This window comes from Hippocampus zosterae, chromosome 18, assembly GCF_025434085.1.
Source record: "Hippocampus zosterae strain Florida chromosome 18, ASM2543408v3, whole genome shotgun sequence".
Taxonomy (NCBI): Eukaryota; Metazoa; Chordata; class Actinopteri; order Syngnathiformes; family Syngnathidae; genus Hippocampus; species Hippocampus zosterae.
In genome coordinates, this window is record NC_067468.1 from 14,174,251 (window position 1) to 14,186,440 (window position 12,190).

The 12,190-nt window shown below is 42.8% G+C and overlaps 2 protein-coding genes and 2 long non-coding RNA genes across 6 annotated transcripts in view; all 4 read left to right on the plus strand.

The window, feature by feature from the left end:
* The window catches only part of LOC127590905 (uncharacterized), a 271,544-nt gene that overhangs the window by 188,550 nt on the left and 70,804 nt on the right, over positions 1-12,190 (plus strand). The gene's annotated exons all lie outside the window — the stretch shown is intronic.
* Positions 1-12,190, plus strand: part of LOC127590908 (uncharacterized) — a 128,977-nt gene that overhangs the window by 48,030 nt on the left and 68,757 nt on the right. The window lies entirely within an intron of this gene.
* On the plus strand, positions 83-5,368 carry ak1 (adenylate kinase 1). Its single transcript, XM_052050469.1, is given in 7 exon segments — positions 83-188; positions 191-268; positions 3,918-3,953; positions 4,033-4,196; positions 4,366-4,482; positions 4,567-4,758; positions 5,282-5,368. Coding segments are annotated over 7 exon segments (744 nt in total). The 5' UTR covers positions 83-97; the 3' UTR covers positions 5,348-5,368.
* The window catches only part of eng (endoglin), a 32,227-nt gene continuing 27,505 nt past the window's right edge, over positions 7,469-12,190 (plus strand). The window contains exons 1-3 of one of the 2 annotated variants that reach the window (XM_052050455.1): positions 7,487-7,618; positions 8,088-8,201; positions 8,400-8,540. In XM_052050455.1, the coding sequence (XP_051906415.1) occupies positions 8,495-8,540 (46 nt within the window). In that variant the 5' untranslated portion in view covers positions 7,487-7,618; positions 8,088-8,201; positions 8,400-8,494. Of the gene's footprint in view, positions 7,619-8,087; positions 8,202-8,399; positions 8,541-12,190 lie in introns of both variants that reach the window. The other variant, XM_052050454.1, reaches the window with a different exon arrangement.

Here is a 12,190-nt window from a genome sequence, read left to right on the forward strand (position 1 = left end):
CAACCTTCCTTTCTGTAATTTCACCCCTGCCTCCTCTCAACTATCCTCTCATACTCCCCCTCCCATCCTTATCTGCTCCGCTGCCCTCTTACCCAGAATGCAGTGCAGACCGTCGGCGCAGGCTCAGCTGAGCTATAAAAAGGCGTCGTGTGGGGGAAGGAGGGCTGCCGTTCAGCGGGAACCGTGCACGCTCACTGGTGGGGAGATACACAGGGTCGGCGGCCAGCCCCTTGCACCAGGAAATCAGGAGACAGGAGACACAGGACAGGTTAGTACCAAGGATGATGCATAATGAAGGAGTATGGGAAGGCAGAGGGAGTGACGTCATCTTTGTCAAACGGGAAGTGGAGGGGTAGATTTCATCTGAATGTCAAACAGGATGTGCAGCCGGGTTGACATCTTTTGACACAGAAGATGCATGCTCGATCAACTAGAAGGCAGATTTGGGTCACAGTGGCAGTGCGGGCAAGAAAAATCAAATGACAAGACTGAAGTAAGGTCCAAGCGGAGCAAACATGGCACGGTTGATTTTAAGTTGCACCATGGGAGGTACACACAGGAGAAACGATTAGACGGGTTTGATAACGTGGCGAGAAGGTGCAGTGGTGGAAAAAAAGGCATCAAGGGTTGACTTCAACTTCTGTTTGGGGCTTTGGTACACACATTCCTGTCAGAGTGGAGTAACAGGAAGGACCAAACTGAAGGCAGGGTTGGCTTCAAAATGTCATTCACAAAAGGATAAAAAGCAAGAGAATTGATTGCATGGTTCACTCCAGCTTTGGACAAGGAGAGGGGGTGAAGAAGAAAGTGCGGTCTTAGACTTCTGTTACTCCAGAGAAAGAACAGACAGGGCACGTTGGCTGACTGTCACAGACAATATGTACAGTTAGGAAAAAGGTGGGACTGCCTTAAAAAAAAAGGTTGATGTCTCCCTGTACTGGTGACTCACAGGAAGGCCCAAAGTAAAGGCAAGGTTGACGTGACATTTTATGTTATCATGACGGTGCAAACTAGAAGGCAGGATGGACTTCCAATGCTTGTCACAGAAATAACAATAATTGACTTTATCAGAGATACGGTGTGCAGGAAAAAAGGAGCAACTTTGATCACAGGGAGCAGGTGAAGAAATCCTTGGCAAGAAATAAGCCTCAGCTGCTGTTCGGATGATAGGTCGTGAAGTGAAGGCAGGATTGACTTCAGTTTTGGGTCATAAGGGAGGTGCAGACGAGGAGGATGCAGCTGGCACTACGTCTAGATTTGAGAAGGCTCGACGAGGTCCAGGAAGGTCAAAGGTGAAGGGAATGCTGACTTTGTCATTAAGGTTAAGATGAATGAATCATTGAGAGGTACACTCCGGTGTGAAAAAAAAATCTCTGATGCAAGACAAAGTCCAGAAAACATTAAAGTGAAGGCAATATTGACTTCATGTGTTTTGTCACAAAGTGGTCTTGTTTTGGATGTTCGGTAAAATTGCAGTAGCCTAATGTCAGTATGAATAGCATGCGTCGAAACATTTTCCATCTGTGTCCATTAGCCTCCATTTTGCAGCTATTTGTTGGATAATTGAAGCATGTCCGTAATGGCAATTTGACAGCAGGCAGCCTATTGATTCGAGGAAAGTGGGTTTTGTGGAAGCCAGACAGCGTGCACTGACATCATCATCACCAGCAAACAACATCGCCCACTGCACTGACGTCAAAGGATCCTCCACGCCGCCTGCCTGCCTTAAAGGGCTAGCAAGCGCTAGGTCCCATTGAATCACAAGAGCTTCTCTCCACAGCAACCAGAGGAAGAATGTGCCACTTGCCTTTTACACGCCTTGGGAGTCAATGAAGTCCTGACCTGACTGACACATTATCCCTTCACTTAACAGCTGCAATGTGCTCTTATTTTAGCACGTCAAAAAATAGGTTGCGTTGCGTTGAAATGTGTACGCAGATTTACTCAAAGATGCGTGTTGATTTATCACGTAAGGATTTTTTTTTCCTGCAGTCCGCATCAGACATGAGCATATCTCACACGCCATATCTAAAAGGTCCCGCTCCCAAATAGGCAAGGTTCTGACTCAGATGCGAGCCTCCGAGTGACCTTTACTGGCACCACGGGGTCAACTGGCGTAAAAGCATAAAAATGGAGACCTTCGATAATTGACGTGCGTCACTAGCGAGAAGCTAACCTTGGCGATTCATTGCCTGTAGTTTGCAGTGGTCCTTTTAGTGATCATTTTCAAAACTTTTGACTCTGACAGACTTTAGAAATGAAAAGACACTCCTGCTGGAAAAATAGCAATTTTTTAGAAATTATTTTTTAATAATTATATTATATATAATATATAATATATATATATATAATTATATATTATTTTAGAAAAATCAGATAGTCACTTCTGGTGACAGAATTGATTTAAAAAAAATATTTGAGAAAATATTGGACTTGAACTAATTAACAGCTTTTTTAGTGGTGTCAGTTTAAAAAAATGAAGAAAAAAACCCTGACTCACTAGTTGCGGCATTTAAAAGATTTTACAAAGTAGTTTTTATAATTTTAGAAATTAGAGTCACTACTGAGCTATTTTTATTTGTAGAGAAATATACCGGTAGTCAATACTGGTGGCAAATTGTATTATTTTTTTTCAGTTTTTATTTTCAACAAAATACTAGTGGCAATTATACATGAACTATGGCATTGAAAAAAAAATTCCAAACTGAAGCAGTTCTTGCTAGTACCCGGGTCACTTTAAGTTTATTTTGCTTTACAAAACTTTTTTTTTTCCTCCGACAAAAATGTCATCTTATAAATCCTGTTAGAAAAATAAAGTCGTTAATTTGGGCTCATTTAGAAAAACTAATGATGTGACTAATGCTGGCAAATATGATTTTTAAGCTTAATGCACGTCTTCAAAATATGCTCATTGGGCAGAATTGGACTTGTCCATATGAACGTTGGCCCTCCTCCTTCCTCATTCTTCTGGTGGGGGAAACCCGCAGAACGAGGAAAACAAAACAATGACCTTGTCGGCCTCTCTGGATTAATTTTGATTGGTGAAAACGCAAATAAAGGGGAATTCCTGTCCAAATGTAAGACGCTGTCATTGTTTTATTTCTGCATTTTGGTGCTTGAAATGTCTACAGAATAACGCGCCTCACCAAATTCCAGAAGACTCTGCACTGTTTCCGCTCATGTGTTTTAATTTGGTTGACGTCACCGAAATGTCCTTCTTCTTTGTTTTAGTTGAAAGTGAGCTGAGAGCGAACGCAACACAATGGCAGGTAAATGACGCCAGAAACGTGTCTCTAAAATGACAACACGTTGTCGTCGTCACTGTTTGAAACGCGTCGACGCGTTGTTGTCCTTTTATGGAGTTGGGTGGAAAGCGCCGGGTGCCTTGCTTGGGTTTGGACGTCTGCCGCCATCTTGTGGCTATTTTAGAGGATACTGCGAGCGAGCTACGTAAAAAGCTCCCATTTTTATTCTAAATTGATATTTCACTCACATTTTAAAAGCAGCTAAAATCGACCACAATTTATGTGGATTGAAAAAAAAAATCTGTGACCTGTTTAGTTCTCCATGGCGACCAGCCGTTGATATGGTAACCAAGACAACACGATCCTAAGATTCGAAAGAAGTTGTTGCGGACATGGGGAATTTATGCAACTCGCAAGACTTTTGCCATCGAAATGGTCTGTGACATCCATTTTATTTTTCAAAATTTTAAGCAGCAACGAACAGAATTTTTTTAATCTTAAAAGTGGACGTTTCATCCTAAACAGGGTTTGAAATATCCATTCTGATTGCATTCATATGATCTTAAACTGCCTTTTTTCCTGTTCCATTATTTTTTATCATCATCTTGGAAAAGTAAAATTATGGAGATCACGATGGGTCCTTTGCTAACACAGACTTTTCTCTATTTTCAGACAAGCTCAAAGATGCTAAAATCATCTTTGTGGTCGGTGGGTATAATGCACAAGTGTGAAGTTTGGCTCACCTAGTAAGACCCTCTCACACATTTTAGCACGCTGTCTTTTCCAGGCGGGCCCGGGTCCGGCAAAGGCACGCAGTGCGCAATGATGGTGAAAAAGTACGGCTTCACCCACTTGTCATCCGGGGACTTGCTGCGTGCCGAGGTGGCCTCGGGCTCTGAGAGGGGCAAGCAGCTTCAAGCCATCATGCAGAAGGGAGAGCTTGTGCCACTGGTGAGGGAGCACACGTTCAACTCACCAAAAAAAAAACACTCTACTTTTGATTCCAAGAAACCAAGATGGAGTCTATTCGTACAAAACAGAAATATTTCAAATGCTCTCATAGTCTTAACACGTGAAGAAAGTTCAAAATAATCATCAAAAAATGCTTTTGTCTGCTCAGGACACAGTGCTGGACATGATTAAGGACGCCATGATCGCCAAAGCCGATGTATCCAAGGGCTTCCTCATCGACGGCTACCCCCGTGAGCTGAAGCAGGGCGAGGAGTTTGAGAAGAAGGTAAAAAGCATTGAGCTTTTGTGCCTGATTAAAAAAAAAAACAACAACAACACACAAACCTCTATGGCACCTCTGCGGCCTCAGATCGGCAAACCGTGCCTGCTGCTGTATGTTGACGCCAAGTCCGAGACCATGGTTAAGAGACTTCTGAAGCGTGGCGAGACCAGCGGCCGCTCGGACGACAACGAGGAGACCATCAAGAAGCGACTGGACCTCTACTACAAGGCCACCGAGCCCGTCATCGCCTTCTACGAGAAGCGCGGCATTGTCAAGAAGGTGAGCAATCTCATGACCATACTGGTACCTTGACTTATGAATACCCCCAACTTTTTTCAAGTTATGAGCTGTTGCTTGGTCGTTTTGTTCAAACATGGGTTCTAAGAAAGTAAAATAATGTGAACCATCACAGACTATAGTCATAAACCTTCACCCAACTAATTTTGGAACACAAACAGTGCAGCAGAGGATACATCCAAACCATGTAAGAATACTCACGGCATTCTATTCTTTATGCTATATCTCTCTCTGCCCCCCCCCACTCCCATCTAATTATTGCACCTTAGTTCTGATAGTCTACATGTTTCATCATCAAATCTTAAATGTATTACATTACATTCATTCATTCATTAAATGTATTACATTGCAGTATATATTATACTACCCCCTGTTGGCCAAAGTGCACCAGAAAGGGGCGATTTGAGTAATGAGCACGGTCATGCGACAATTTCACCTCTGAAGTCAGGGTACTGCTGTCATCATATGGCGCTCTCTGATGACATCATCATCTCGCCCTTCCCAGGTGGACTCGGAACTTCCGGTGGAGGAGGTCTTCAGCCAAGTCGCCAAAGCTATTGATGCACTGTAGTTTAAAAAAAAGAAAAAAGAACCAACACTCTTGTTTGTTTGACTTTCGTGTGACCTCCACCAAGACCCAAAAGTCTTAAATGAATCAATTTGGACTAAATAATGTGATCTTAATGTATTTGAAGGAAACTACAAAATAACCACATACTTTGATCCCCCTCACCCCCATTGCCCCCTCCCTCATCTATACGTGTGTACCTCGCACGTTATGATACCAAGCCTTCATACGACTCGAGACCAGGAAATGCCGTATCGGTCACAACAGAATGTCAGACATCACAGTTTGCGTTTGCTGCTGCAACTTTGCCATCAAGTCAATAGTTCCTACCACACACGCTTCCACCAGGTATCCGGACTATCCTCCAAGGAGACTGTAAGGATGATGAGGAGGAAGAAGTGTTGTGTTGGGGGGGGGGGGGGGGCGCTACACAGGTTGCATCCTTGTCGGAAAGTCCAGACAAGAAAAGTAAGCACTTTCGCAAAGCAAAGTTATGCATGGTATGCTGGCAAAAAAAAAAAAAGACAGTGGACAAAAAATGAGGGAAGCCATGCGATAAATCACGTACGCCGTTAAAAGGGACAATGGGGCAGCACGTGGCAAAACAAGCAAATTAAACTAAAACGGAAACCGGCGTTCATGTGACAGGACACTTTAGCATCATCCGTGATATAACGCTCCCCCTGTGGAACTACAGAAAATGACCTGGCAGAGAATATTTAATACAAGTAAATCTTTTTCTACCAAAATGTACAACTGATAGCTATACGCACGGATCAATAAAACAAGCTAGATTTTCATCTTACTTATACATTTAGGATAATACATTTTTGTACAAAATTGCTGAGGTTTTCCACCTTGAAATAAGAACTTCCATCCATCCATTTTGTGATGGCTGTAAGGAGTGCAGGTGATGACATCACAGAAATCTGATTGCGCGCTTGGTCAGAGGCCAGACTGGGACATTATTTCTTTTCTCTAAATATTTGTATTTCTTTGGCCACGTAAAGGCAGGCATTTTGTATTGGCTGTCATTAGAATGTGCAGGCAAGTCCAACATACGTCAGATGTTCCCTCAGACGAACATAAGGAAGCTGGCTCAAACTCACAATGACCCCCAGCCTCCTCACCTTCGAAGCCCTGTGGCGTGGTGGCGGGCCGACTGGCACCGCAGAGATCCGGTGGCACCATGCGGGAACAGACGTCAAGCCGCGATGAAAGATGTCGGCCAATTGTTTCCTGTTATTGTAATATTGGGGCTAGCGGTGGGGTGGGAATAGAATGGAAGCAGTCTCAGCAATCTACACATGTCTACACAAGCAAAAGTCACTGCTGATTTCAACCATATTGCAGGAGACACACTCTTCTGGAATCGAGTCATTATAAAAACATACAATTGTTTGTGGTTATTTGGAACAGAGGGTACGAGAATAACCTCAAACAATGAACCACATACTGCTTCACCCAGACATAATCTGATCACACTCTGCAGTTTAGTCTTGTATATTCCCATTACAATGACATTTACCATTTAACAAATACTGATTAGTGAGTGGGGAAAATAGATTGCAAGTAGACACAACATCCTTTTTTGACTGAACAGAATGAGATGAGTCATCCTCCACCCACGGAGCGCACACTACACCCATTGGCAAAAACACAAGCAGCTATGTTTGGCAAGAAAAAATCTTTTTGTTTCAAATGTTTACACCTGCCAAAGTGAATTAGAAACCTCTTGAGGCTAAAGCTAACATCATTCATCCATTATCTGTTAGCTTTAGGCTCATTAGGTTTATGTTTATGCTTTATTTCTATAATACAGTATATACATAAAGTAACTTGGACAAGAGAAAAACTGAACGTTTTTAATTAGAGGATTAATTCTTTTTGTGAAGAACAAATGTTGAATTCTAGTTTTCTATTCCACCGTCATTCAGATCTGAAAGCTTAACTCGGAGAGGCGATGGCTGCTTAGAGCAGCCAACTTTCAAGTAACAGTGTCTAAGATTTGTGGAAACATTTTTAATGTAATAATATATGTCAACATTAACGGCGTTTACGCAAACACTTGGATTTGAGTGGAGGGAGACAAGAGTTACCCCCGGTCTGGTCTCCGTAGGGGGCGTAACAAAGTCCAAGTGCGCCGCCCAGATGAGCGGCCAAAGTTTTGGACAAGTCTGACTCGCTCACACCGCTGAGTGAAATCTCATCCTCCACGCGTGGACTAAAACCCCTGCGGCTTCCCTTTAACTCAACGCCTGTCGCTTAGAAAAGGTATGTCTGTATACCACCGTGGTACCTTTGTTAGCTTTATGAATTAGTCCCATTTTCTTGAATATGGGTGATTTTAATATTCGTAAACATTGGCCATTTTGGTGCTCGTTGTTGCGAATAGCCCAATTTTAGCGCCACTTTCGCCACATTTCACTCATCGAAGTTTTCCCCGAGTATTTTATTATTTGCTAACTTTGGAAATGACTCTTCTTCTGAAGTAGATTTTACATGATAAAAACGCGCAGCATTCATAAATATTAAGCTTCTCGGACTCGCCGCTAACATTTCAAGTTCATTAACACTTTCGCAACTTTCACGTTATCCCTGATAGCGTTTTTCCCCGTCCGGGAGTTTTATTTTAACAAACAGTTTACATAGACTCTTCCTTTCGCCTCTCCCAATGTGAATCACATAACAGGAGTCAGCCTCCCGCTCCTTATCTGATCGCGCATTGTGATTTTATTTTAAGCAAAACGTCTTGCGGTATAAGCGCTTCCTGAAACACTCCCAATACAGTACAGGGACCAGACGATAACCCTCGAACTTCCTATTGTCCCATCGAGGAAGCCGGGGAGAATGTCAGGTGATTTAGCAAAATCCTGGATCTACTTTTTTGTGCAGCTGTATTGTATTTTATGTAATTGACTCACATTATGATCATAAAAAAATTAGATTTCGTCATCCTTGAATTCCCTCAGAATGCTGTTGTTGTTAACTAAATCCCATTTTTAATTTTTCTACATTGCCATTCAAAATTCCTATTCAAACTCATCTATTGCAGGCCCTCAGAGTTCATTTTAACGGAACGCATACATCTCCAGCAGACTCCCGAAATTCTGCATCCACATCCCTCGAAACGTCAACTGGAGACCCGTCATGGAGTTGCTCGGTTTTCTTCTTTGCCTAACTGCCGTTGTCTCAGGTGAGTCACTTGATTTCATATCATACCTTCATCAAAATATACCGTAAATACTACCTGTGCGCAATATATTTAAATAACAAGCCTTCAAAATCCCACCCATCAGCCGACAGCAGTCAGTGGGCAAGTGTACAAACACTTGATACCCTTTCTACTGCATCACATTTAATTTCGCTCAATTAGCAGCTGTGTATTTGACACTAGCGGAAATCGCTAGCTTTGCTTCTAACGAGGAGGAGGACACGTGATACAAGTAAAGCATTTATGGCTATGCTCAATTTTGTTTTCAGCTAATATTGTTATCGTTATAAATGCTAAAATCACACTTTTGTCACCTTAAATCAGCCGCATACATACAAGCTACTGGAAATCGCCGTCCATTGCTAGATGGAATGCGAGAGCCCGACTGATATGGGACTTATGGGTGATACTGATTTTTAATTACAATTTCTTTTTCCATAATTCTATCTTCTTTTTTTGTTCTTCTTAACAGTACCCCTGATGCACTTCAGGCTTGTCAATCTGTCAAATTAAAAATAACGAGAGACACTTTTCTTCTGTTACCACCACTTTTTCAGAAGAAGATGCACTTCTTTTCTTTCAATTTTAAATAAACTACCTTAATAACAAGTCCAATTGGGTTTGTAGCCAAACACAGCGATCCGTTTTGCATTAATTGCTTCAAGGCACCATTCAACAATCAATTCTCACACAATCGACAGAATTGTCTATTTTCTAATGATGCACGGCTCTGACTGAGACTGTCAAGGGTAAATTTGCATAGTTATCTCGCACCTAACTGAGGTATTGATTCTAAAATCTATCATTTATTGAGTAGTCTGTAGCATTTTGACAGGTGGGGAAACCGTGCAGAATGTGCTCTTGCAGCAAACGTCTCAGTTGGCGCTTGTGGACCTCCTGCTGTGGTTGTGCCCACCCTGGAGTATGCCTCCACGGGCTGAAGTGAAAGTACAAAAGCGCATTAGCCAGCGCCTGGAGAAAAAGCGAGGGCTAGTTGAAAATGTTTCAAAGGGAAAAAGAGAGCTGTAATCACAAGACATACAGTCTGGGAAGTTGAGGGTTCCATTTTTGCAACTGCATTGGATGTGAAGCGCGTATGTATTCCAAAGTGGAAATCTCAAAGGCGATGATGAGACGCGGAAGGGCTTTCTCAGACGAAAGGAGGCCGATGTCATGCGAAAAATCGGCGCGGCGAGTCAAAACAGGCCACTTCCTGTGTTTTAATGCGGCGTGAGCCAGCCCCGGGCGGCCGTCAGACTGGGTGGCAGGGAGACAGACGCGACCACTTGTCGCTGGCCCAGACCGATTTCAATCTCCTTCAGTGTTATGCCCCTCCCAAATAACAATCCACTTCTGCCTGCCTTGCTTTTCCTCTCTTTCAACTCCCCATGCACTGCAAAGAAGGCTCCAGTGCCAATCTCCTTTATTCCTCGTGTATCATTGTGAACTCTTGACTGACCCGAAACTTAAATTGTTTGCGACCATCCCAGTAAGGAAAGAAAAACCTCACCATGCAAAATTCAGCATAGATAAATAATAATACGGAAAAAAATCATCTGATAAACGTCATGCGTTGCTATATTTTTGTGGGCCAACAATTATTTAAATAAACAAACAAACAAAACAAAAAATACATAAATACATAGGTTCCAATTCTGGTTTCTTTCACAAATATTCAATAGGATTTTCGGCAAATTGTCACTTGCGTTCTTATTGTTCTTTTTGTGTGCGTGGAGTACAGCAGCACACCCCTCACAATATCGTCAGAAACAATCACAGTCCCTCACCCAAAACCAGATGTTCGTTGTAGTACAAAGAATGACCTCTATGGGGCAGGATAGTGCCACAGGGCATCAAGACTGCTGGGAAATGGAAAGATATAGGAGGAAATGCTCTTCTAACTTTTGACTTGTCATTTTAACTCTATGAAAGACAATCACTTTACACAAGTTGCTGCTCAATACAAGCTTCAGGTGGCTTCCCCATTGGCTCTTGTTCCGTTTCCAATCACGACAACCGCGGAGTCCGTGGCTTGCCCCAACTAGATGTTAACCACGCACAGAAAGATAATTCGTACGTGTCTACTTTGCTTTGATAACAAGTAGCAATGCGAACGGTGATGCTTGAGTTTTATAAAATTTCTAACTTTGTGTTCTTAATTTGAAGTAGTCCATCTTCTGGAAAAAGTGTCACCAAAAAAAAAAAAAGTCAAAGAAAATGCAAAACACTCTGCAAACCGAGCCTCCGTGAGGTATGTTGACCGGCAGAGTTTTGTGCAAATGCAGATTATTATTATTTTTTTTTTTAACTTCACACAAGAACAAACATGAAGGACTATTCAAAAGAATTCAAACGTTGGCCCTCATTGTGATGTCTGGCCCAGTGCTCTTATTCCGCAGTTAGTTTGCCCTGAACGGCTCATTAGTCGTCGTCGAGATAAATGCCTCGTCAGCATGGCGACCACTTGTGCCCATGTCAACATGCCTGCTGTCTGCGCCGATAAGACCGGGCATTATGTACTCCGTTATCTCTCCACCGTGTGTGCCCACGGGCGGAACCCGGAGGCTCTCGAAGGAAGTATCTCTCCATTTGGATGGATCTGCGAAGGTGCAAAGTCACGGGGCCGCCTTGACCCGCCAATGACCTAAAGTACTCGAAAAGAGTTGAAGGTGTGAGCTCATTTGTCATCAAAGCTGAAGTCCTTATCTTAATTTCACTCAATCATTCACTCGGGATGTGAATTAATGAGGATCACGTTATGCGGTAGAGCGTAAGCGCTTTAATTGAACCCGACAGATTAGTCACACACAAAGATCTTGGCACAAATGTTCCATACCCCGATTGCTGATCTGCTTCGCCCCGATTTTTTTAGCATTGAGGCTGAGGACCAAAAACATGACATCAGGAATACCGCACAAAATGTGTCCATCAAGACGCATTCCGCCTTCTATTCAAACACCTGAAGTGCCCCCCCCCCACCCCCCAACTAAAACATGTAAATTGTATTTTGAACCTCCTTTTTGTTAATAATCCTTGAACGAAAGAAAAAATCCTCGTGAGACTTTGGGAACATAGTCATTCCCAACGAGGTGTTTGCGAGCCTCTTGATTCGAGCCCTGGGCGGGGTCGCCATCCTGTTGATTCAGGTGCAACGTGGCCCAATCTGTATTTATAGACCTGAGATCCCTATCGCATCTTCGTAGTCCGTGTGTGACAATGCGTGTGTGTGTGTGTGTCTGCACATGTTGACGCAATAAGAAAATCCTGAGTGCATTGGAACAAATGTTTTATTCACGTCCCAGGAAAACATTAGATTTTTTATAATCAGACCAAAGCATGTTTGCATATCACCCAGTTAAAAAAAAAAGTACAGAGAAAATGTCTCAGCCATTCATTCGTCCGTCGTAGTGTACAAAGAATGATGTCATCGATGATGTCATCGATAATATCCATTTGTGACGCGATAGTGCGAATCAATCTGCTGCTATGCCTCGTTCAAGTGCCGCGAGGGCTCGTCACTTGGCAATTTTGAGACTTTCTCGCGACATTGAGCAACTTCACTGACGTTTCTCGTGTTAGTTTTGCAAGCAACTAGCGACTTTTTGTACATTCATTCATTCGTTCATCTTCCG